Source organism: Pelobates fuscus, chromosome 2 (genome assembly GCF_036172605.1).
Source record: "Pelobates fuscus isolate aPelFus1 chromosome 2, aPelFus1.pri, whole genome shotgun sequence".
Classification (NCBI taxonomy): domain Eukaryota; kingdom Metazoa; phylum Chordata; class Amphibia; order Anura; family Pelobatidae; genus Pelobates; species Pelobates fuscus.
This window is the reverse complement of record NC_086318.1, coordinates 337,897,605-337,918,885: the sequence shown is the minus strand read 5'-3', so window position 1 is coordinate 337,918,885 and position 21,281 is coordinate 337,897,605. Positions and strand designations below refer to the sequence as shown.

At 44.4% G+C, this 21,281-nt stretch overlaps 1 protein-coding gene across 1 annotated transcript; it reads left to right on the top strand.

Annotated features, from left to right (window-relative positions):
* The first annotated feature begins 13,052 nt into the window (after positions 1-13,052).
* On the top strand, positions 13,053-20,682 carry LOC134585848 (cystatin-like). The gene is made up of 3 exons (XM_063441320.1): positions 13,053-13,323; positions 18,785-18,898; positions 20,433-20,682. Exons 1-3 carry the CDS (start codon positions 13,108-13,110, stop codon positions 20,508-20,510), a joined length of 408 nt encoding a protein of 135 aa, XP_063297390.1. The 5' UTR covers positions 13,053-13,107; the 3' UTR covers positions 20,511-20,682.
* Positions 20,683-21,281: the final 599 nt, after the last annotated feature.

Genomic DNA, 21,281 nt, shown 5'->3' with positions numbered 1-21,281 from the left:
CCCGGAAAACTTGGTTCGCGGTTTTGAACCACTTTGAAATCCGACAGGAGAGTGTGGTTTGGAGGGGAGGTGCCTGAGACTAAAGGGAACAAATGCTACCTAAGAGCAAGGCAGAGCACCCTGTATTGCTCCAGAACGTTGACCAGCTGAAGCACCAAACGCCCTGGAATTATTTTGGGCATAGGACCACGTGTGCGGCCAGTCAGAACTTCCCATACACTGCATGGATCTGAGCACTATTTGGAGAACTTGGGCGCTCAGATCAGGGCTATTTAACAATTTAATATTTGTGGGGTTATTTTATGTTTTTATTATGTTTTGGGGTATTTTTATGTTTTACATTTTTATGTTTGCCTCTCTGTTCCTGGGAGCTAATTAGCTTACCGGTCTTTACTGCAATTATCACCCAGGCCCAGAGATTCCTGGGAGGGGCTTGTGGTGAAGACAATGGAGACTTCCTGCTTGGGTCTGTGTATAAAAAGGCGGTGTTTGGATGCATTAAACCAGTTGTACTCCCAGAACTATGTGCTGTCTAGTTACAGGGAGGGGAAGGGCTATAATCACTACTTAGCACCTTGTTCCAGCTCGTGGAGGATTCGGCAGGGAAAGTTCTTGTAAACAAAAAAGTGTGCAGCGCTCGTGATAGATACACACAATAATATATTGGTGGTGTATCCCAAAGTTATATGCCAAAGTTATATTCAGCCTTGTGGACTTCAGTGGAAATTCTTCCCTAAAGCGCTTTTAACTGAGCCAGTTTATTTACTAACAGGCTCCAACCCATGTGAGTGGGACCATTAAGACTGCTATATTTGATCCATTTCACATTGCAGTATTATACTATGTTCTTTTTTGTTTATTATGTATAGGAGCTTAATTGACAGAGACCTTTTATAATAAGGTATTTACCCGTACTCTGCACATTTAACTTTGGGATACACCACCAATATATTATTGTGTGTATCTATCACGAGCGCTGCACATATTTTTGTATTCTTGTGTTATGTTTATTGTGGGACTGTGGTGATTAAATCCCACTAGTGTGTTCCAGCAGCTGTTCTTTAGCGCCACAAACTATACCTTTTTGTCTGAAAGTTCTTGTAAAGACTAGAGCTCCCAGGACTGTGTGTAATCCCCTCCCAGGCAGGGAATAGAGCTGGTCCGCTATCCTGCTCCAGGAGGACTCCAGTCAAGCCACGGTGACTGGGCCAGAAGCGCTGAGGTTTTTTCCTGTTCCAACTAGGAAGCGGTCTGTCAAGATCTTATCCTGATAAACAAGAATTTTTGTTCTGTTTATTCTGTTTCTTTAAAAAACAAATTGGTACACTGATTTTATTTGCCACTAGTGGCCTCGATTAACCACTAGCACAGAGATCTCCATCTCATTCGCATCTGCCGGGACTAATTCGGATCCTATAAAAGGTTACACCCAACTCACCTCATGGCCGTTACTTTGACTACCTATGTTATTCCTACATTGAATTTCCAAATGTTCCAGATAATATTGGCATCTATCATAAAAAATCCTGAAGTTAACCCCAGTTTATGTCTCATCCCCAACCTGCACCAGATCATGACATGGTCCTTGGTGGAGGTACCCAGCCAGGGTACAGGGAGCTCCACTACAGGAAACTAATTGAAACTCACCTGTAGCTGGTCAATTGGCAAGCAGGCTTTTAAAATAAGTAATTAGCCTGCTGCAGAATGAGGGAGAAAAAGCCAGAGGAATGGTGTGTGTATTTTGTTATTGAAAATTGGTAAGTGGGAAAGCCATCCAATTACAGGTAGTGATTTCAATGTTTAGTAAGTGCTCAAGTAAGAGCAACGAATTTTGTTTTGTTTATTTTTATTTAAAATCCCTGTTTATTTTCATTAAATAACTATGGAAAACTGAGCTGGATGTGTCTTGGACTATGATTACCTGGGCCTAGAAGGCTGTGATTACCATAAGATTCATGACAAAATCCTACCTGGAAAAGAGGTGGTTTGTCACAATACACAGTCCCCTTATTTCAGGGGTTCAAATGTAATTGGACAAATGAAATCAATGATAAATAAAATATTATTTAATAGTTTGTTGGGAATTTTACAGCATGACAGGAGGCTTATTATTTTGCATTAACTTTCTTTACTAACTCCATAGCAGCAAAGAAAAAAAAAACCAGGATAAATAAAGAACCAGAATCAGAACACAGCCAGAGTGTATATAAGGGAAAGCATATCCAAAGCACTTCCTCTTTCTTTGCTGCTCCATCACAAGTCAGGTCAGAGTACTCATTCACTGTCTCTGTTTTAAACTGAATTATTGTATGTGACTAATTTTATCTCCTTTCCTGTGGGAGTGACGTGGGGCTTTCACTTTTTCCTTTTTCTATTGTGACTCTGCATCCTCTCTCCCCAGGCCCTCTCTGTTCTGAGAGTCGCCTATCCCCCCACACATCCCCATGGGCAATGGTCGCCACTTTTCCCTTACATTCCCGCGCCGTTTGCATTGATTTCAATGCGTTTGGACGATGGATACTGTCAATTTGTATTGAACGAATGGGCCGTTATCAGCTTTTTTGCCGTATGTGTGCCTATTCACTTGCCTAACCATTCGTTAGTTTGTGAACGAACAGGTTGTTTGTGGCTTTCCTGCTCGGTAGTTTTACGCTAACATACTGTTTGCGGCTTCTTGCGTTCGCGACTATTAGCAATAGTCTTATTGAATACGTGCCCGCGCCAGATTCCCTACAGGTAAGAGATCATCACGTACATATACCTACTCTAATTGTTACTGCATGCCGTATTTCTCTTTTTTTCCACAATTGGGAAAAAACTGTCCACAGATGCATGGGTGTTAGAGACTGTAACAGGTTATCACATCGAATGTCAGTCGTTCCCTATACAGGAATATTCCCTTCGCCCCCTGTACCTCTCGGCCATGGACAAACGGCTCATAGAATTGGAGCTCTGCGAATTTCGCATGAAAAGCGCGACCCAACCCGTGCTCGGACGAGGGAGCTTCTTCAGCAACATGTTTCTTGTCCGAAAGAAAGACGTCCATTTCAGACCGGTGATCAACTTAAGGGACTTAAATTACACGTTATATACGTCACTTCAATATGGAGGGAATTTTCTCTTTTCACTCTTCGAGGAAGGTAAGTCTTACCGCACCATCAACGTCATCAGGTCTGCTATATCTGCAGCCGACGTACCTCTTCAAGGGAAGGTGGTTGGTCAAGACCCCCTTATCTGCAGACTACTATGAGGCATCAAACTCAGGCGCCCCCCAGCTCCCAAATATCATCATCTATGGGATGTGGATGTAGTGCTTCGTTTCTTGGGAGAATGGCCACCTAATGAACTTCTATCCTTACGACAATTGACGGCCAAATTTACCTTTCTACTGTGCTTCATCTTGTTCCGACAAGTCTTGGATGTACACACTTTCGACGTGAATGGTTTCTCGGTCACTTCGGAGGGAGTCACGTTCCATACTTCCTGACGGACCAAATCGGATTCGTCGGTGGTCTTTTACCGTTTGTTGCAGATCCTTAACTTTGTGTGGTAGCGGCATTACGGGTGTATGGAATGGGTATGGCGATGTTGCGATTAACATCATCGCAACAACTGTTGGTTTCATGGACTGGTTTCGGTTACCACTCTTTCCAGATGGATTAAATGGTTCCTTACGTTGGCTGGTATAGACCCGTTGTTCAGTGCGTACTCCGTTCGGGGAGTGTCGGCATCGTCTGATTTTTTGGCGGGCCCATCCCTTTCAACCATCTTGCAGGCGGCAGACTGGTCATGCGAGTCCACGTTTCAGACATTTTACATCCGTCCTTCATCTAACGCCGCGTTCGCTCTTCTTACTAAGCATTAAAATTGCAAATTATGAAGCCTCCTCTCATGTTGTAAAATTAAAGATTATACTAGCATAGTGTACTAATAGTCTTCATTTTAATAATGACAGTAGGCAAATATCCCCCCCCCTTTTGTTCTTCCCATCCCTGGTATATGGTAAGTTATGGGGTCACAGGACACTTTGGGTTTGTAGTAGCTTATGTGTATATATTACATATATTAGATTGATTATCTGATGTAGAATTTAAGTTCTTGCATGTTTCGAATGTTTATGTTTAGATTAGCATTTAACAACATAAGCTCACTGTTATATATTCATACATTCAGTTCCGTATCACTGAAACTAATCTCTTTTCTTTCAGCTTAACTCAGTGTCATGGTCTATGGGAGGAATTTGTTTCCCTTATCGCTTTTAAGGCTGAAGTTGAACTTTTCGTTTAATGTTACCTGTTTTGTTATGGACTTGTGATGTCGCATTTGTCAAGAGGAAGTGCTTTGGATATGCATTCCCTTATACTGTATACACTCTGACTGTGTTCTGATTGGTTCTTTATTTCTCCTGTTTTGTTTCTTTGCTGCTATGGAGTTAGTAAAGCAAGTTAATGCAAAATATTCGCCTCCTGTCATTATTAAAATTAAGATTATTAAAACATTACGCTAGTATAATCTTCAATTCTTTGCAGACAATGACTGCTTGAAGTGTGGAACACATGGACATCATCAAACGCTGTGTTTCCTCTTTTATGATGCTTTGCCAGGCCTTTACTGCAGCTGTCTTCAGTTGATGGATGTCTGCGTGTGTCTTTGTCTTACGTTTTCTCTTCAGCAAGTGAACTGCATGCTCGATCTGGTTGAGATCAGGTGATTGACTTGGCCATTACTGAATATTCCACTTCTTTGCCAAAAAAAACAACTCCTAGGTTGGGTCATTTTCTATCTGTAAAATTCCATCCAATCAACTTTGCTGAATTTGGATGAATTTGAGCAAACAAAATATCCCTATTCACTTCAGAATTAATCCGGCTGCTTTTGTGTATTGTCACATCATCAATAAACACTAGTGTAGTGGACTAGCCCCTGTACAAGAGTCTGCCCCGGTTTCCTGGAGGGGGCTGCTTGCTCGCCGCCTGCCCAGTGATTATGGTCCTGGGAAGATGGGACCCTTTAAACATAATGGAGGTTGGCAGGGGACTGCTGGCCCTTTTGAGAGCCAGCCAGGGACATATGGAATAGCAGAGACATTGGACTGTACAGCGGATTCATTATTACTTTGCTATTTAACTACTAAGACTTCCGTATGGATTTGTCATAAGGCTTTCGTGTGGATAGTAACCCAGTGCCATTGGAAGCCATGCATGCCCATGCCATCACAATGCCTCCACCGTGTTTTACAGATGGTGTGGTATGCTTTAGTTCATAAGTTGTTCCAAGTCTTCTACATACTTTTTTTCTTCCTATCATTCTTGTAAAGGTTGATCTTAGTTTCATCTGTTAAAAGAATGCCGTTCTAGTACTGGGCTGGCTTTTTTTAGACTTTTCTGTAATTTGGCCTTTATGAATGGTTTACACTTTGTGTTTACTTTCATGAAGTCTTCTGTATGGTAGTCTCTTATATTGATATGCCTACCTCCTGGAGAGTGTTCTTCACTTGGCTGGATGTCGTGAAGGTGTTTTTCTTTACCATGGAAAGGATCCAACGATCATCTACCAGTATTGTTTCTCCTGGATGTCAAGGACTTTTTGTGTTGCCGGCTTATCAGTGTGTCCTTTTTTGCCATAATGTACCAAACTGCTGATTTGGTCATTCCTAATGTTCCTGCTAGATCCTCATACATGCACACAAAGACCCTCAAAGAATGACACACTTACACAGATCCACACATCACTCACAGATTGACACAAATGCACAGATCCACACTCTGACACACACTCACCCCCTCTCTGAGTCCAGCTCTACCTCCTGCAGTGTGCACTTGTCTCACTCTGGCCATGGTGAGACATTAGTTCTGCACATGAAGATCACTGTCCTATTCACAAACTCACGTCATAGCTGTAAAAATGGTGATCACAGCTGTAACATGGCTTCAGTCAGCTTATTGAGCAGTTCCACTCATGATAGATGCTCCTGATTGGTGAAGATATTTCCTGGTCTAGCAAAGGTCTGCATACTGCTTCCACCGGCAGAATGTTAGCAGAAGGAGCAGGAACCTTGAGGATATATTTTCTAGTAATTCATTAATTCATATTTGAATGCAGTATCTATATAAATTAAAAAGGGTGGATGTGTCCCTTTAAAAAAATACAAGTAGCAGCAACATATCCAACCTCAGCAGAATTGAAGAATGCAAAGTGCAAATCAGGAACCACGGGTAAAAATAGCTATTTGCAAGTTGTGCTTTCTTTCAGGAGAGTTTATTGAATGAGCATTTGTGGTCTGACAATCAAAAGCTTGCATGAGCGGATTTACAGGATTTTAAAAGATTATATTTATAAAACAAAATCAACTTTTTTTTTAACGTATCATGATTTCCTAAGTATTAAACAAAATGGTTTTATCTGTATTTTTAGCAAGGTCAAACTTTTTTTCATACTCTATCAAAATGGAAGCTGGCACCATAAATATGATATGAAAATATTATAGATTAGCTACATGATACAATATTTTTGTACTGGACTTTGAATGTAAACACATTTTGTGCATAAAGATCTGATGGTAGAATAGGGCACCCCCCTCACTCAGCATCACCCCCCTCACTATCACCTCCCCTCACCACCCTCAGCATCACCCCCTCACTATTACCCCCTCACCATCCTCAGCATCCCCCCTCCCTCAGCATCACACCCCTCACCCAGTGGTGTATCCTGGTTTTGTGCTGCCCTAGGCAGGACAAAACTCAGGCGCCCCCCCTCCCCCCGCGCCCCCCCTCCTCCCGCGCCACCCCCACCCAACCTTTCCCCCCGCCCCGCATACTAAATACACACACACACATTCACTGACAGATACGCATACACTAGCTAACAGAAACACACACACACTAACAGACACACTCACACTCAGTAACAGACAAACACACTCACTAACAGACACACACTAACAGACACACACTCACTCACTAGCAGACACACACACTCACTAACATACACACTCACTAACATACACACACTCTCAGACACACACAGTCAGACACAGACACACACACTAACAGACACAGACACAAACACTAACAGACACAAACACTAACAGACACAGACACTAACAGACACAGACAGAAACACTAACAGACACACACACTAACAGACACACACACTCACTAACATACACACTCACTAACATACACACACACTAACAGACACACACACTAACAGACACACACACTGACACACACACACACACACACTAACAACTGTTGGCTACTGCCGGCAGGCTGTGGGCTTGCTGGCTGCGGCTGGCAGGCTGTTGGCTTGCTGGCTGCGGCTGGCAGGCTGTGGCTTGCTGGTTGGCAGGCTGTGGCTTGCTGGCTGTGGTTGGCAGGCTGTGGGCTTGCTGGCTGTAAGCCTAACTGGTGGCCTGTGGGCTGGCTGGCCGGCCTATGGGCTGGCTGGCTGGCCGGCCTGTGGGCTGGCTTGCTGGCTACTGGGGCACTTGTAGATTATTTAAAGAAATAATCCATGCACAATAACCACTACTGCTCTGTGTAGTCGTTATGGTGCCAGGAGGGCCGGGCCCCCCTTTCAGAGTAAGTAGTCAAACTGTTTAAGAACAGTTTGACAACTTACCTGGGGTCTGCTGGGATATGAGGCTGTAGTAGGGTATAGGAGCAGTGGTGCAAGGTGTAAGGGGTGCAGTGTGTGTGAAAGGTTTAGTGTGTGTGAGGGGGTGTAGTGTGTGAATGTGTAGGGTGTGTGGGGCAATGTGTGTATGAGGGGGCTGTGTATGTGTGTGGCAATGTTAGTATGGGGGGCTGTGTGTGTATGGGTGGGCAGTGTATGTGTGTGTGTGTGAGGCAATGTGTGTAAATGTGTATGGTGTGTGTATGGGAGGCAGTGTGTGAATGTGTATGGTGTGTGGGGGCAGTGTGTTTATGGGGCTAGAGTTTACTCTCACCACTGCGACCACCAGGAATCCCGCGGCAATGATCGTGGTAACGTGGTAACCGCGGCGACGATCTGTGCTCGCGCAAGAAGGACCCAGAGGAGCTGAAGACTGAGCTCCCGGGTCCTCTCTTCCTCCCTCCCCTGCAGGCTGCCCACATGGTGCCTGGGAACAGGGGAGAGGGCAATTGCCCTCCTCTTACTCCCCCCTCACTCTCTTCTTACCCCCTTCTTACTCTCCCCCTCTTCTTACTCCCCCCCTCTTCTTACTCCCCTCCCCCCTCTTCTTACCCCCTCCCCCCTCTTCTTACCCCCCTCCCCTCTCTTCTTACTCCCCCCTCCCCCCTCTTCTTACTCCCCTCCCCCTCTTCTTACTCCCCCCTTCCTCCTCTTCTTACTCCCCCTTCCTCTTTTTACTCCCCCTTCCTCTTTTTACTCCCCCTCCCCCTCTTCTTACCCCCTCCCCCCACTTCTTACTCCCCCCTTCCTCTTTTTACTCCCCCCTCCCTCTCTTCTTCCCCCTCACCTCCCTCTTCTTACCCCTCCCCCTTTTCTTACCCCCTCCTCCCTCTTCTTACCCCCCTCCCCTCTCTTCTTACTCTTCCCTCCCCCCTCTTCTTACTCCCCCCTCCCCCTCTTCTCACCCCCCCTCCCTCTTTCTTCTCACCCCCCTCCTCCCTCCCTCTTTCTTCTCACCCCCCCTCCCTCTTTCTTCTCACCCCCTCCCTCTTTCTTCTCATCCCCCCTCCCTCTTTCTTCTCATCCCCCCTCCTCTTTCTTCTCATCCCCCCTCCCTCTTTCTTCTCATCCCCCCCTCTTTCTTCTCACCCCCCTCCTTCTTCTCACCTCCCCTCCCCGTAGCGTGGCCGAGCTGCTGTGCGGTCCACGGTGCCCGGCCGGAGTGATAGGAAGGTGCACACTCAGTGTGCACCTTCCTGTCAGTCCGGCCGGGTACAGGAAACAGAAACTCCTGTTCCGCGCGGAACAGGAGTTTCTGTTTCCTGTACCCGGCCGGACTGACAGGAAGGTGCACACTCAGTGTGCACCTTCCTATCACTCCGGCAGCACCGCGGACCGCACAGCAGCTCGGCCACGCTACAGGGGAGGGGAGGTGAGAAGCTGCAGCCGCCTGAGGCTCTTAAGAGAGCGCTCAGGCGGCTGCAGCATTTAAAGGGGCGGCGGGCCGCCTGATGGCGGGCCCCCCTCCCGGCCGGGCCCTCGGACCATGTCCGAAGTGCCCGACCGGTCAGTCCGCCCCTGCCTCTCCCCATCACTCGCCTCTCCCTCTCACCATCACCCGCCTCTCCCTCTCAGCATCATCCCTCTCACCATCACCCCCTCTCCCTCTCACCATCACCCCCCTCTCCCTCTCACATCACCTCCCTCTCCCTCTCACCATCACCCCTCTCTAACCATCACCCCCTCTCACCATCACACCCCTCTCACCATCACCCCTCTCACCATCATCCCTCTCTCCCTCTCACCATCACACAACACACTTCAAGCAGCTACCCCATACACATAGGGTACCAGACAAAAACGCAAATATGCTCACAGAGACATACATTCACACACACACACACACACACACACACACACACGGATACTCTCTGTCAGACACACTCTCAGGCACATACACAGGTAAACTGTGCATCAATGTGTATATGTGACAGTGTGCATGTATTGCAACTCTATTTTTTTCACTTTTTTGTTAGTGGGAACTCATGTTTGAGTTTTGCCTAAGGCCTCATAAAGTCTAGAGCCGCCTCTGCAGAAGGAGCCTCAGAAGAAAAAGAAGACTGTGTCAAATGAAGGAGAAGAAAATGAGATTGGAGCACTTCATTCTGGACACCACATCATAAGGCTTTGGTACCTGGGCCTGGCAGGGAAACTTTGGACCTTCTCATCTCCCCAGGTAAAAAAAAATATCAGTGATAATGTGTTCACTTTAATTTACTGAGTGTCAGGAAACACAGAGGGCCGCTGGGTAGGGGTGCCGCTGATTGGCTAGAGGGTCAGCTGGCACTCTAAGCCAATCAGTAGCTCCCCATTCATGAAAACGTAAAAATGTTTATGAATCGGGAACTAGCGATTGGCTTAGAGCGTCAGCTGACCATTCTAGACAATCAGCTACACCCATGCCTGACGTCAATCTGCACTTCCTGGCACTCAGTTTAAGAAGCTGAATACCCCTGTGCGACCTGGAGATCTGGAGCTGGAGGAAGCCTTTGGGGGTAAACCATTTGAGAGTGGGCCCAGGGGCCTCCTTACATCATAGCATTTTCATTTAGTTGAAGTTGTTATGGTGACCAGAATGTTCCTTTAATTTGATTAAAGGAACACTATAGTGTCAGGAATACAAACATATATTCCTGACATCATAGTTGTAAAAAAGCAATTCACCCTGGCTTTATGTGAAAATGACTATGCTCCTTCCCTTTCATGACACTGTCAAAAAGGGGCCAAGCATGGATGTCATTACAATTATGCCCCCCCCCCCCCCTGGAAAAATTCCTGCGGACGCCCATGCACACAGATACATATAAACAAACACATAAATACAGAGATCCACACACATAATCACAAACTTACACACACATTCACAGACATATTCACAGCTCCCCCCCCACACACAATCACTGACAAAACAACATACACAAAAATCATATACACACACATTTAGTACCCAGCCTCCCTACCTTGCCCTAGAAGGGCTGGAATGGATCCTTTGTTCCTGTTGGCAGACTCACTGCAGGGAGCACGAGCTGCAAAGGGCTACACCACAGCTGGCCAGCCAGCAACAGTAAGTAAGGTGAGAAGAACTAATTAAGGTGAGAAAACAACATTGTTTTCCGGGCACTATAGTTTCCCTTTAACAAAAAGAGATATTAAGCTGTAGTGGTTCTGGTGGCTTTAGTGTCCCTTTAAGAATTGCATTTTTGTCATCAAAAATAAAGCTTAGTTAAAAAAACTTTTTTTAGCTGGCTGCTAGATTCCAAGCAAATATTTCAAGCCTTGCCTTATCTGGACTGCAAAGGAGCAAAACAGGTAAGGTAAAGAGGGCTCAGAGAGGCCTAGACAACAGTAGAGTATGCTGTAGATAGAGTTACGGTAGCCCCATAGCAGCGTATTCCATGTATACTGTGATCTCTTGTCTGTAAATGCATACATTTACATTAAGCATGAATTTTAAAGTTCTGACCGGCCGCACATGTGTTCCTATGCCCAAAACAGTTCCAGGGTGTTTGGTGCTGTGGCCGGTCAACTTCAGGGAGCTTGTGCGGCCGCAATATGGTGTGCTCCGCTTGGGTCTCTGGTAGTGTTTGTTCCCCCTTAGTTTCAGGCACCTTCTCTCTAAAAAGCGCTCTCGTGGCGGATTTCAAAGTGGTTCAAAATCACATGGTCACCTCATGCCGAAAACAGTTCCATAACATTCGCGGCTAAATACCGCTGAGGACTATTCGTGGGTTTGGTTTATGCGAACAACCGCCAGAGAGCCAGTGTTCAGTTCCATTCACATGAAGGGATAGTGCTGAACCAGGGGCACCCAGGGCAAGCTACTAATGGCGGCTGGAGAGGTTTAACTCCCGAACAGGGTCTTTGTATATGGCCCATAGTTTTTTGGCAGGAGGCTAGCTAACGTTTGCCACACCTAGTTTTTAAAATATATATTTTTTACCATAATAGTAAAAAGGCAGAAAAGTAAGTGAACAAAATCCCTCACTCACAAAAACATGTAGCCATGCACTCCAAAATTAAATAAGCAGGAATATACTGATTTTCATCATACTTATAGCAGTTCACTAGGTGCAATAACAGGGTTACCTTCTTGGTGCTGAAATCCTCACATTAATCAAATGATACTTAACACAGGACAAGTTTGTTGCTCCACACTCATAGGGAATCCCCAAAAATACATTAAAAATTCGATTTTTTTCTATGATTTCTTCCTTATGTATTTTTGGGGATTCCCTACAAGTGCAGAACCCCAAACTTGTCCTGTGTGACCTTTACTACCATATTGTGCTTTCCTAGCTTGTTATAGAGATTTGGCTTCGGTGAAACAATATGATTCAACATTAAAAGTTTGCACTATTAAAGGTTTTCCCAACATAATAATATAATATTGCCTGATTTTATCAGCGTTCAGTATAGTGTATACTGTGGTTATAGTGGAGGAGTACCGTGATGCCCCACAATGTTGAGGAGTCAAGCTGCTTAAAAGCTCTTGTTAGGTCACCTGAGATGGGTCCTGCAGTGAATGGTTAGGTCACTGACTGCGAGTTTCAGGTGACCAGCCAATCAGCTAATCTCTGCACCACTGGTTTAGCACAATGAAGAGAGCTTCTAGCACAGAGGTGTACAGTGGGGCCCAGTGGACCCCTGTTAAAAAAAAAAAAAAAAAAAAAAAAAAAACCACACCATATAGATGTGTTGGCACTCTACTATTTAACCAGTGCTGGTATTGAGGTGATCCACGAACTGATTTACCACCAAAGTAATACCACACTCAGAAATTAATACAAAAAAGTATTTTTAATTTATATGTATTGAGTAAAAGCACAAAATTATGAAGACTTTTACACAATAAAAAATGAGTATGAAGCCCATCACATGGAACCCATCTAAAGTTATGTGCTGGAGAGCACGGTGGCACCATGGATGAAGACCATTAAGCGCGAATAACCGCACCAACTACCCTCTGCGGCTTTCAAAGGCCATGTTACCATGGGGGTCTTTATCGGTGACACTGCTGCTTTAATTAGTGTTATCACTTAGCAATGTATTTTTCACTTGTTATGCTCCCAGTGAAGTCTCAAAAACACAAATGAAACAAATGGGGTCCTTTTCCTTTCCTTGGTGGCATTGCTTGTTTAATTCCCTCTGATAGGGTGGAAGAGTACTGTGGGGGGAGGGAGGGAGGCATGTTTTTACAATCCTCATTTATCAATGCTGCTTCTACAGAATTCATATCTGAAATATAACCTGCCACTGAATCCTAAACCACGTTTAGAACTGTTTTGACATGTTCTGTAACCAGGGATGCCCTCATAAAGAAATGTCATTGCCCATAAGCAATGTGGCGTCCTTAGCTTCTCTGATGTCATTTTGCGCCCCGCCTCCTCCGAAGCTTATCTCCGTGCCCCGCAGTGTTTTCCGTCAGTAGTCATGGCTAAGCTGATCGCAGTGTTCGGGATTCTCGCTCTGGTGTCCGCTGCTGCGGCGGCCACCGGTCAGAGCAGGCTGGTGGGCGCTCCGATAGAGGCTTCCGAGAATGATGAGGACGTCCAGCGGGCTCTGGTGTTTGCGGTGAATGAGTATAACAAGGGAACCAATGATATGTTCGTCAGCAGGGTGGCCAAGATCAATCACGTCGAGAAGCAGGTGGGTACTGAAGGGGGTGTATTGATGGGGTGATCCGGGGGAGAAAACTTAAAATTCCCTTTTATTTTTATTGTTCGAATAATCTGGGTCATGGGATTCTACTTTGGAACTCACATGATCAGAATAACATTACAGAGATGACTGGGTGCAAACCACTCCTAGCAGACACTGGGATGGACAAGGAAATGGTCTGGAATTTAGAGTGATTTTATAATTTAAGGACAAAACAGACACACTAAAACCATAGTTCACTTACATTTTTTTTTTAAGTTTTATTATAAGAAGAATAAAATGTGAAATTCCTCTTAACTCCTTTGCAATTGTTGTTTATCATAACACTTTTTTTTTTTTTTTAGGGTTGTTGGCCCTCAATTTGCATCTGAACCCATGTTTCATTATTTGTAATGCTTAGTTTTACTTTTATAAACTGATAACGCATCTAAACTATACGAATTTTGTGTGACGCTGTCCGATGTTGGATTTAAGCTTATTCATAAAGGTCTCTGCCAGTTCAATAGTTTAGAATACAGTTCTACATTTAAAAACAACAAACCTGTATTTTGTAATTTGTTTTCTGCAGTAAGGAAGTGGGATACAGGTATATCTTAAAGGACCACTATAGTGCCAGGAAAACATACTTGTTTTCCTGGCACTATAGTGCCCTCAGGGTCCCCCTCCCGCTGGGCTGGTTGGAGTGGAAGGGGTTAAACTTACCTCTTTTTCAAGCGCTGGGCGGAGAGCTCTCCTCCTGCTCTCCGCCTCCTAGAGGCTGGATTAACCCTAATATAAACATAGCAGTTTCTCTGAAACTGCTGTGTGTGTGTGTGTGTGTATATGTGTGTATGTGTATTTATGTAGGTTAAACCTAGCTGGATCAGGCACCCAGTCCACTTCATTAAAGGACCACTCTAGTGCCAGGAAAACATACTCCCGCCCGACTCTGGAAAGGGGAAAAGGGTTAAAACGTACCTTTTTCCAGCACTGGGCAGGGAGCTCTTCTCCTCCGCCTCCGTTGCGCCCCATCGGCTGAATGCGCACGCGCGGCAAGAGCTGCGCGCGCATTCAGCCGGTCGCATAGGAAAGCATTTACAATGCTTTCCTATGGACACTTGCGTGCTCTCACTGTGATTTTCACAGTGAGAATCACGCAAGCGCCTCTAGCGGCTGTCAATGAGACAGCCACTAGAGGATGAGGGGGAAGGCTTAACCAATTTATAAACATAGCAGTTTCTCTGAAACTGCTATGTTTATAAAAAAAAATGGGTTAACCCTAGCTGGACCTGGCACCCAGACCACTTCATTAAGCTGAAGTGGTCTGGGTGCCTATAGTGGTCCTTTAATTCGAGGCCCATTTGATGCCAGTCATAGCAGACATAACAGAGACTTGAACTTTTTAAGTATTTCAGGTTCTGGCCTGTAGGCCTCTTTGCAGAAACTCCAGAGATATTGTCAGACACCCCTACTGTCTCTGCCCATTCACAGAAAACACTCCAGATTCTTTAATATGCTGCCGAAATTGAAAATTTCGTAGTTTTTATGCAAGGTAGATACCAGGAAAAGAGAACCCTTTAACTTTTTCCATGCCATTAAATGTAAGGGTTGTTGATCCGGCACTCCTTCCCTGTGAATCAGTTTCAACAAAGGGAAGATCAAGGGAAATAGAGGGAATATTCAGAATTAAGTCTCAACCTCTGTTGAGTGGCTACAATGTATTTTTTATTTTTTATTTAGTTAATTTAAAATCTTTGGGATCAAGGATTACCCTTTTTTTTTATCCACCTGTTTTCTGCTGAGTCTGCCACTTGGTTCTACATACCCAGCTGGCAAACTGCTAATGGTGCCTCTGAGCCCTTTTCATTACAGGAGATGAAATATAAGCAGCCTTGAAGAAATTAGCTCCCCAGATGAGAACCCCAGTCCCTGCAATTGCTTTTGTTGGGGAAACCCTCAAGTTGTATTGATTCCTTTAACCACTTCTGTAATGCAATTTTATTTTTGGAAGAAAGACAGTTGAGCTGATTCAGAGGCTCATGCTAGAACTGGTCCATGAACTTGTGGAACCCTCTCGTCACTGAGACCATCTCACTATGCCAGTAGTAAATGAAAGATGCTGGAATTGATTGGATGTAGAAAGAGTGTGATTCTCTGATGCATTTTCTATTTTTTTGCCTCTGAAAGGGTAACCATACTCTGCCTTGTGTTTAACAAAGCTCCCAAATATATTGGCTCTTGAGATTGAATCAAGATTGGTTGGGTGTTTTTTTTTTTTTTCCCTTTCCTTTTAGCTTTATCAGCAACCTATGAGCTCTCGGGATTAAAAGCAGAATATTCTGAAAAATGAATATCTCTGGTCCTGATTACCACTATCAAAGTAATAATGTTTGAAAATGTGTGAGGAGCTAGGCTGAGGGTTCTAGAATTCTTATCTTTGGATATAATGTAGATATTGCACACCTCTTCAGTTTTGCTCCATTCTTACTGGAGAAGCTGGTTAATATTGTGAAGTGGGAAGGTGTGTTATTTTTTTTTTTTTTTTTTGTGAGGATCATGAGCAATGTCAGCTGAAAGATGGTTCTTTTGATTTTGCTCAGTGCCCTAATCAGATGGTTCGCTTTCTGTGGTTCATGTATTCTTTTAGAGAGGAAATAATCTACTTCAGAGTGAGCCTAACCATTTGTCCTAAATCCCGATCCTGTTCAGAGTGGAAAAAATTGATGTCCATCAGGGTCTTCGGACTAACTGTCTGATATAGTGCAAGACAATAGGGCAGGGCTAGACAAATCCCAGGTCGCCACAGCGACTAGAAATTTCGCCCTTGCGCCTGGGATATGCCAGCTCTAGTTGGTGTGGGGGAGCTTTGACGGTGGCCGTCACGGGGAATATTGAAGGCAGCCGTCCGCAGGAGCATGGAGGCGAGCAGCCGCCCGCACGAGCATTGTGGGCGGCGCGCAAGTGAGCAGTTCTCTGCCTGCAGTTGCTCTCCTGCGCTGTCTAATGATGCCGGGAGCCGGAATATGACATCCTTCTGGCCTGGCATCATTTCAGAGAGGAGCTACAGGCAGAGTACTGCTCCTTCGGAAGCAGGAAGAGAGCAGCCCCACTAGACCCCAGGGAAAGACCCACTCAGCTCTCCCAAAGGTAGGGAGGCTGAGTGGGTTTCAATTAAAGCAAAAGTGTGTGTGTGTGTGTGTGTGTGTGTGCAGGGCTGGCCTTAGGCTATTAGGTGCCCTGTGTGAAAAGTTTTCACGGCGCCCCCCTCCATCCTCCCTTTTATATATGTATAGGTGATTTATTAAATTAATAACGATTTAAAAACCAATCTTAATTTCCCCCTTCCCTGTTAACTTGCAGTGAGGAGGGAATGAAGATCTCTGGTGTTCCAGTGTGCTGGGAATCTGGTCTGCCACTGCACCGGGTGCAGACTATAAGTAACTCTCGTTAGCTCAGGCATTTACAATGTCAAAGCTTTCCTCTGGTAATCTGCAGCAATGCACTGATTGGCCGGAGTTCAGAAGACCGCTACTTATGGTTTGCAGCCAGCAGAGAAGTGCAGGCCAGAGGTGCCAGCCTGCCTCTGCTGCATTACAGAGGGGTAAACTAAGTATGTCACATAATACTGTGACGCTCGGTTACAGGCAGACAGACACCCACATTCGGTTACAGGCACAGCTGCAGCGACACACAAAGTTAGTCACACAGGCAGGCAGTCACGCACACACAGGCAGGTAGGGGAAGTGGATGCAGTTGGTTGTTGGGGAAGCAGGGACTCCTTCCTGCTTCCCCCTTCCTGTGCAGCAGTTACCAGGGGCTCCTGGTAAGTATTAGCCCCGCCTCTGGCTCGTAAGCACCGCCCACGCCACCTCGCTATTTTTTTTTTTTTTTTTTTTATATAGACCCGGGTGAAGAATAATAAAATCCTCCACCCAGGTATCTGCTCTAGCTCACTCCTGCCACCTGGCCATGTGCTCACAAGTCGCACACTTTCTAAGGCCGGCCCTGTCAGTGTGCGTGTGTGTTTAGGTAAGGTGTTTTTACTCACATTTTTTTCTATTTTTCACACACCGTGCCAGTTTCGCCATGGCTGAGATTATCAATATTTGTGATCTCAGCTAAGCCAATGCTTTCCCTGAGGAAAGCATTGGGAGGATTTTAAGCATGTACAGCAAATGTGCCAATCCGCATCTCCTCATAGAGACGCATTAAATTAATGAATCTCTATAAGGAACATTCAGCGCCTCCATGCAGAGCTTGGAAACACTGAACCTGGGTGCTGCACGTGGTGCAGCAGTGACCCAGGACACTCTTGTGGCCGTCTGAATGACTGTCACTAGAGGTGTTACTAAGCAGCAATGTAAACACTGTCTTTTCGCAGAAAAGTTGGTGTTTACACTGTAAAGCCTGCAGGGACAAGCTATAGATACCAGAACAACTACATCAAGCTGTCGTTGAAAATGACTAGCTCCTAGATTCCCAAAAAAATGTCACGCCCTGCATTAGGGGATTTGCCGCATGGCTACAGGGGAGGTATAATTTTCTTCCTTCCAGACCTTTTGATTGCATGCTTTGCATAGATTGTTAATTTAAAAAAAATAAAATAAATTAATTCTGCTCCCTCTGAGTGACAAACCACAATCGTGCAGGTTTAAAAAAACAACTGCATTTTAGGACCAAAATACTCCCCTTTTTAATTGTATTTTTTTTGAATGAAAAAAAAAAGTGGCTTACCTTAGTGTGTGTCTGTTAGTGAGTGTGTGTCTGTTAGTGAGTGTGTGTCTGTTAGTGAGTGTGTGTGTGTTAGCTAATGTATGCATATCTGTCAATTTGTGTGTGTGTGTGTATTTAGAAGGCGGGGAAGGGTTGGGTGGGGGGCGCCTGAGTTTTGTCCTGCCTAGGGCAGCACAAAACCAGGATACACCACTGGCATGGATAAAGGGTCTTGGAATGTCCAGTCTCCTTATGAATATAAATGTTGATCCAAGACTGAAGGAGAGGATGAAACAAGATCTTGCCATGCCATCCATGGTGCAATCCCAAGTGTCATTGCAGCAAACGGGGCATGGGCACGTAAGGGGGCTTTTCTGTGTTGTCACGCTTGAATGAGGACCATGTACTGGACCTTTCAAATGGGAAGTCTAAACTTCCCTGGGCCAAGGAGACCTGCAACCCTTAAGGTGAGTCAAAAGAAAACCTTTCCTATCCAACAGGGGGAAACGGAAAGACTGAAGGAGTCCAAGGGGGAAGAGAAATATTTTATGCTTTAAATTCCTTTCTAGTTGATAAGGTCAGATCTAACTCTAACATTGCTGGAAAAACACATTTTATTATTTTTTCAATTTGTGCATGAGTGATACATTCTCACTAGTGAGAACTAGCTGTCTACGGTTATGTTACTGTTCTCTTTATTTCAAATTGGCTGCTCGGTAACCTCCTTTTTTTTTGTCTTGCTCTTTCTTTTTAATAGATTGTATCTGGAATAAACTTCATATTTGACGTTGACTTTTCGCGTACTCTGTGCAGAAAGCCAAAAGCTGATGTTGAACAGTGTGAATTTCATGTGGAACCTGATTTGGCCAAGGTACTCTACTACCCCACCCCCGCCCAATTTCATGACTGCATTTGTGCCACACACAAAATTGTAACCTCTGACTGTCTTTGGAAAACATGCAACTAAAACTGATAAAATCCTGAAATATATCAAGAACCTTAATATTAGAGATTTTTAAAGTTAGAACTGCTTAGTCTCCTTGAGGCTCATGTTCTCTCCCTTTGCAGGATTACTGTTTGACGGTTCTTGGCACTTGAATAGTGGGGGGAAAAATCCATTATTGCAGGGCACCATTGGACTTTTATAGCCAAAACAATGCTTACTTTAATTGGGGGTGGGGGTTGTTTGTGCTGTGATCTCTTGATGCACCTAAATCTGTCTTGTAATGCAAATGGAGCAGTGGCAGAAAATAAACATGGATGCCTCACCCTTAAATATTTTATCCTGCTTAGATTCTGGTCACCATGGAGTGATACAGAAGGCATGGGGATATATTCTTTATTCAACTCCTGCTTTCAAGCACGAACCATGGGGAGCTGGCCAAACATCTGTTATGTTCAAGTCTGGTTACTAGAGTTGTATAAGACAGGATTGTAAGGAACACAAAGTATTTGAGGCTGATGTTTAGGAAAGTTAATCTGAATAAGCTTAACTGTCATTCTAGTTTACTGCTGAAAGGAACTTTTGTTTTATCCTCTTAAGCATTCCTCAGTATTTCTATTCTACTACAGTTAACTTGAAACCCTTCTGGCTATAGTCTCCTTAACATGCTACACTTTTGTCAGTTTTCGTAATGCAAGCTCTCTATTGGATTCCTATTTTACAATGCTTAAAGGGAAACTATAAAAACCCCCTTCTTTACCTGATCCTTGCACCGATGTCCCTCAGTGCTGATTCAGGCGCCGCCTCCGCTCCACTATGTGACATAATGCCTTCAAATGGGGTTTCGGGTGACTGGGTGTCCTCATGCATAGGGTGAGGACGTCCAGCGGCCAAAAGTCGCCTAACCTTGCAGTGGTATCTCTAGAGGTGGAGTTAATCTTCCAAGGCAAATTTTGCAGTTTATCAAAAACTGCAATAATTACCATTGCAAGGCTAAGGGAACTGGGACACTGCACCTAGACCACTTGAATGAGCTGAGGTGGCCTGGGTGCCTATTGTGTTCCTTAACCCCTTAAGGACCCACGACATGTGTGACATGTCATGATTCCCTTTTATTCCAGAAGCTTGGTCCTTAAGGGGTTAATTATCAGATTTCTTTCTAACATTTACACTTTTTTTTAATTTATTTATTGTTATTTATTTTTGTTATGCACTCCCTTAGCAGACACAAACTCAATGTGTCAACACACAGTTGTTGAGATACAACAAAGCTTTCACCTTGTTAATCTCCAATATGACTGCTCCTATCTTGGCTGAATTCTAAAGCTTACTTACTAATGGTGGCTCTTGTTCTGCACTGCCCCTCTGTGCAAGTACAAAGTTTTGTTGTGCTCCAGTAATGATAGCGATGTGTTGCTCTCTATTGACATAACTTTATATATTTTTTTCTTCCCATTTGTAGACTGTCAAATGCTCCTTTGTGGTTTACCATGTCCCTTGGACAGGGCACACTGAAGTGACATGGAAACAATGCAGTTAAGTCTTCCACTGGCCCAGCATCGCCCCGCGCATGAGGTTTAACTACACTTGACTGATACAGCAATATATTCTGATTAGTACATACATTTTAAATTGTTTTAACCTTAGCAGGGAGTGTTTTACTCTAGTATACTTTTCCTTTTTACTTCTAATAAAAAGCAATTTAACAAGTGTTTTGTCTCATTCTTGTAAAACCTAATTTTTTTTAAATTTTTTTATACAATGGGCTTATTGGGGTTTAGTGTCCATTGAATAAACACAGCATGGCTGATTTCCAGTTGTCATGTAATAAACATTGTGCCATTGGGCTAACTGCTTCTGCACCCATCCACTGAAGGATATATGTGAAAATGTAATTGAAATCTGAAAAATAAATGGTACAGAATAGCAGGGCCGCCACCAGACTGAGCTCAGGGTCTGGGCCCCTGGGGGCCCGCCTCCAAAACCGCCCACAGAGACCGCCTCCAAATCCCGCCCACAGGAATACAGACACAGACACAAACACATTCTCTGATACAAAAGGACACTGATACATACTAAGAGACACACATATAGGCAAACATACTGAGACATACACATATATATATATATATATATATATACACAGACACACAGGCGTACATAGTGACAGACACTTACTAACATAGATACTGACATGCAGACATGCATACAGATAGACATGCATACATACATTCATACAGACACTGACATCCATACATACACACATTCATGATGACATACATTCATACTGGCATACATACATTCATACTGG

What these genes read in the sequence shown, in the direction of transcription:
- LOC134585848 (XM_063441320.1), top strand. Translation starts at nt 13,108, where the DNA reads ATGGCTAAGCTGATCGCAGTGTTCGGGATTCTCGCTCTGGTGTCCGCT. An exon ending in TCAATCACGTCGAGAAGCAG is followed by an intron (nt 13,324 to 18,784) that starts GTGGGTACTGAA and finishes TCTTTTTAATAG; the next exon opens with ATTGTATCTGGAATAAACTT. An exon ending in TGGAACCTGATTTGGCCAAG is followed by an intron (nt 18,899 to 20,432) that starts GTACTCTACTAC and finishes TCCCATTTGTAG; the next exon opens with ACTGTCAAATGCTCCTTTGT.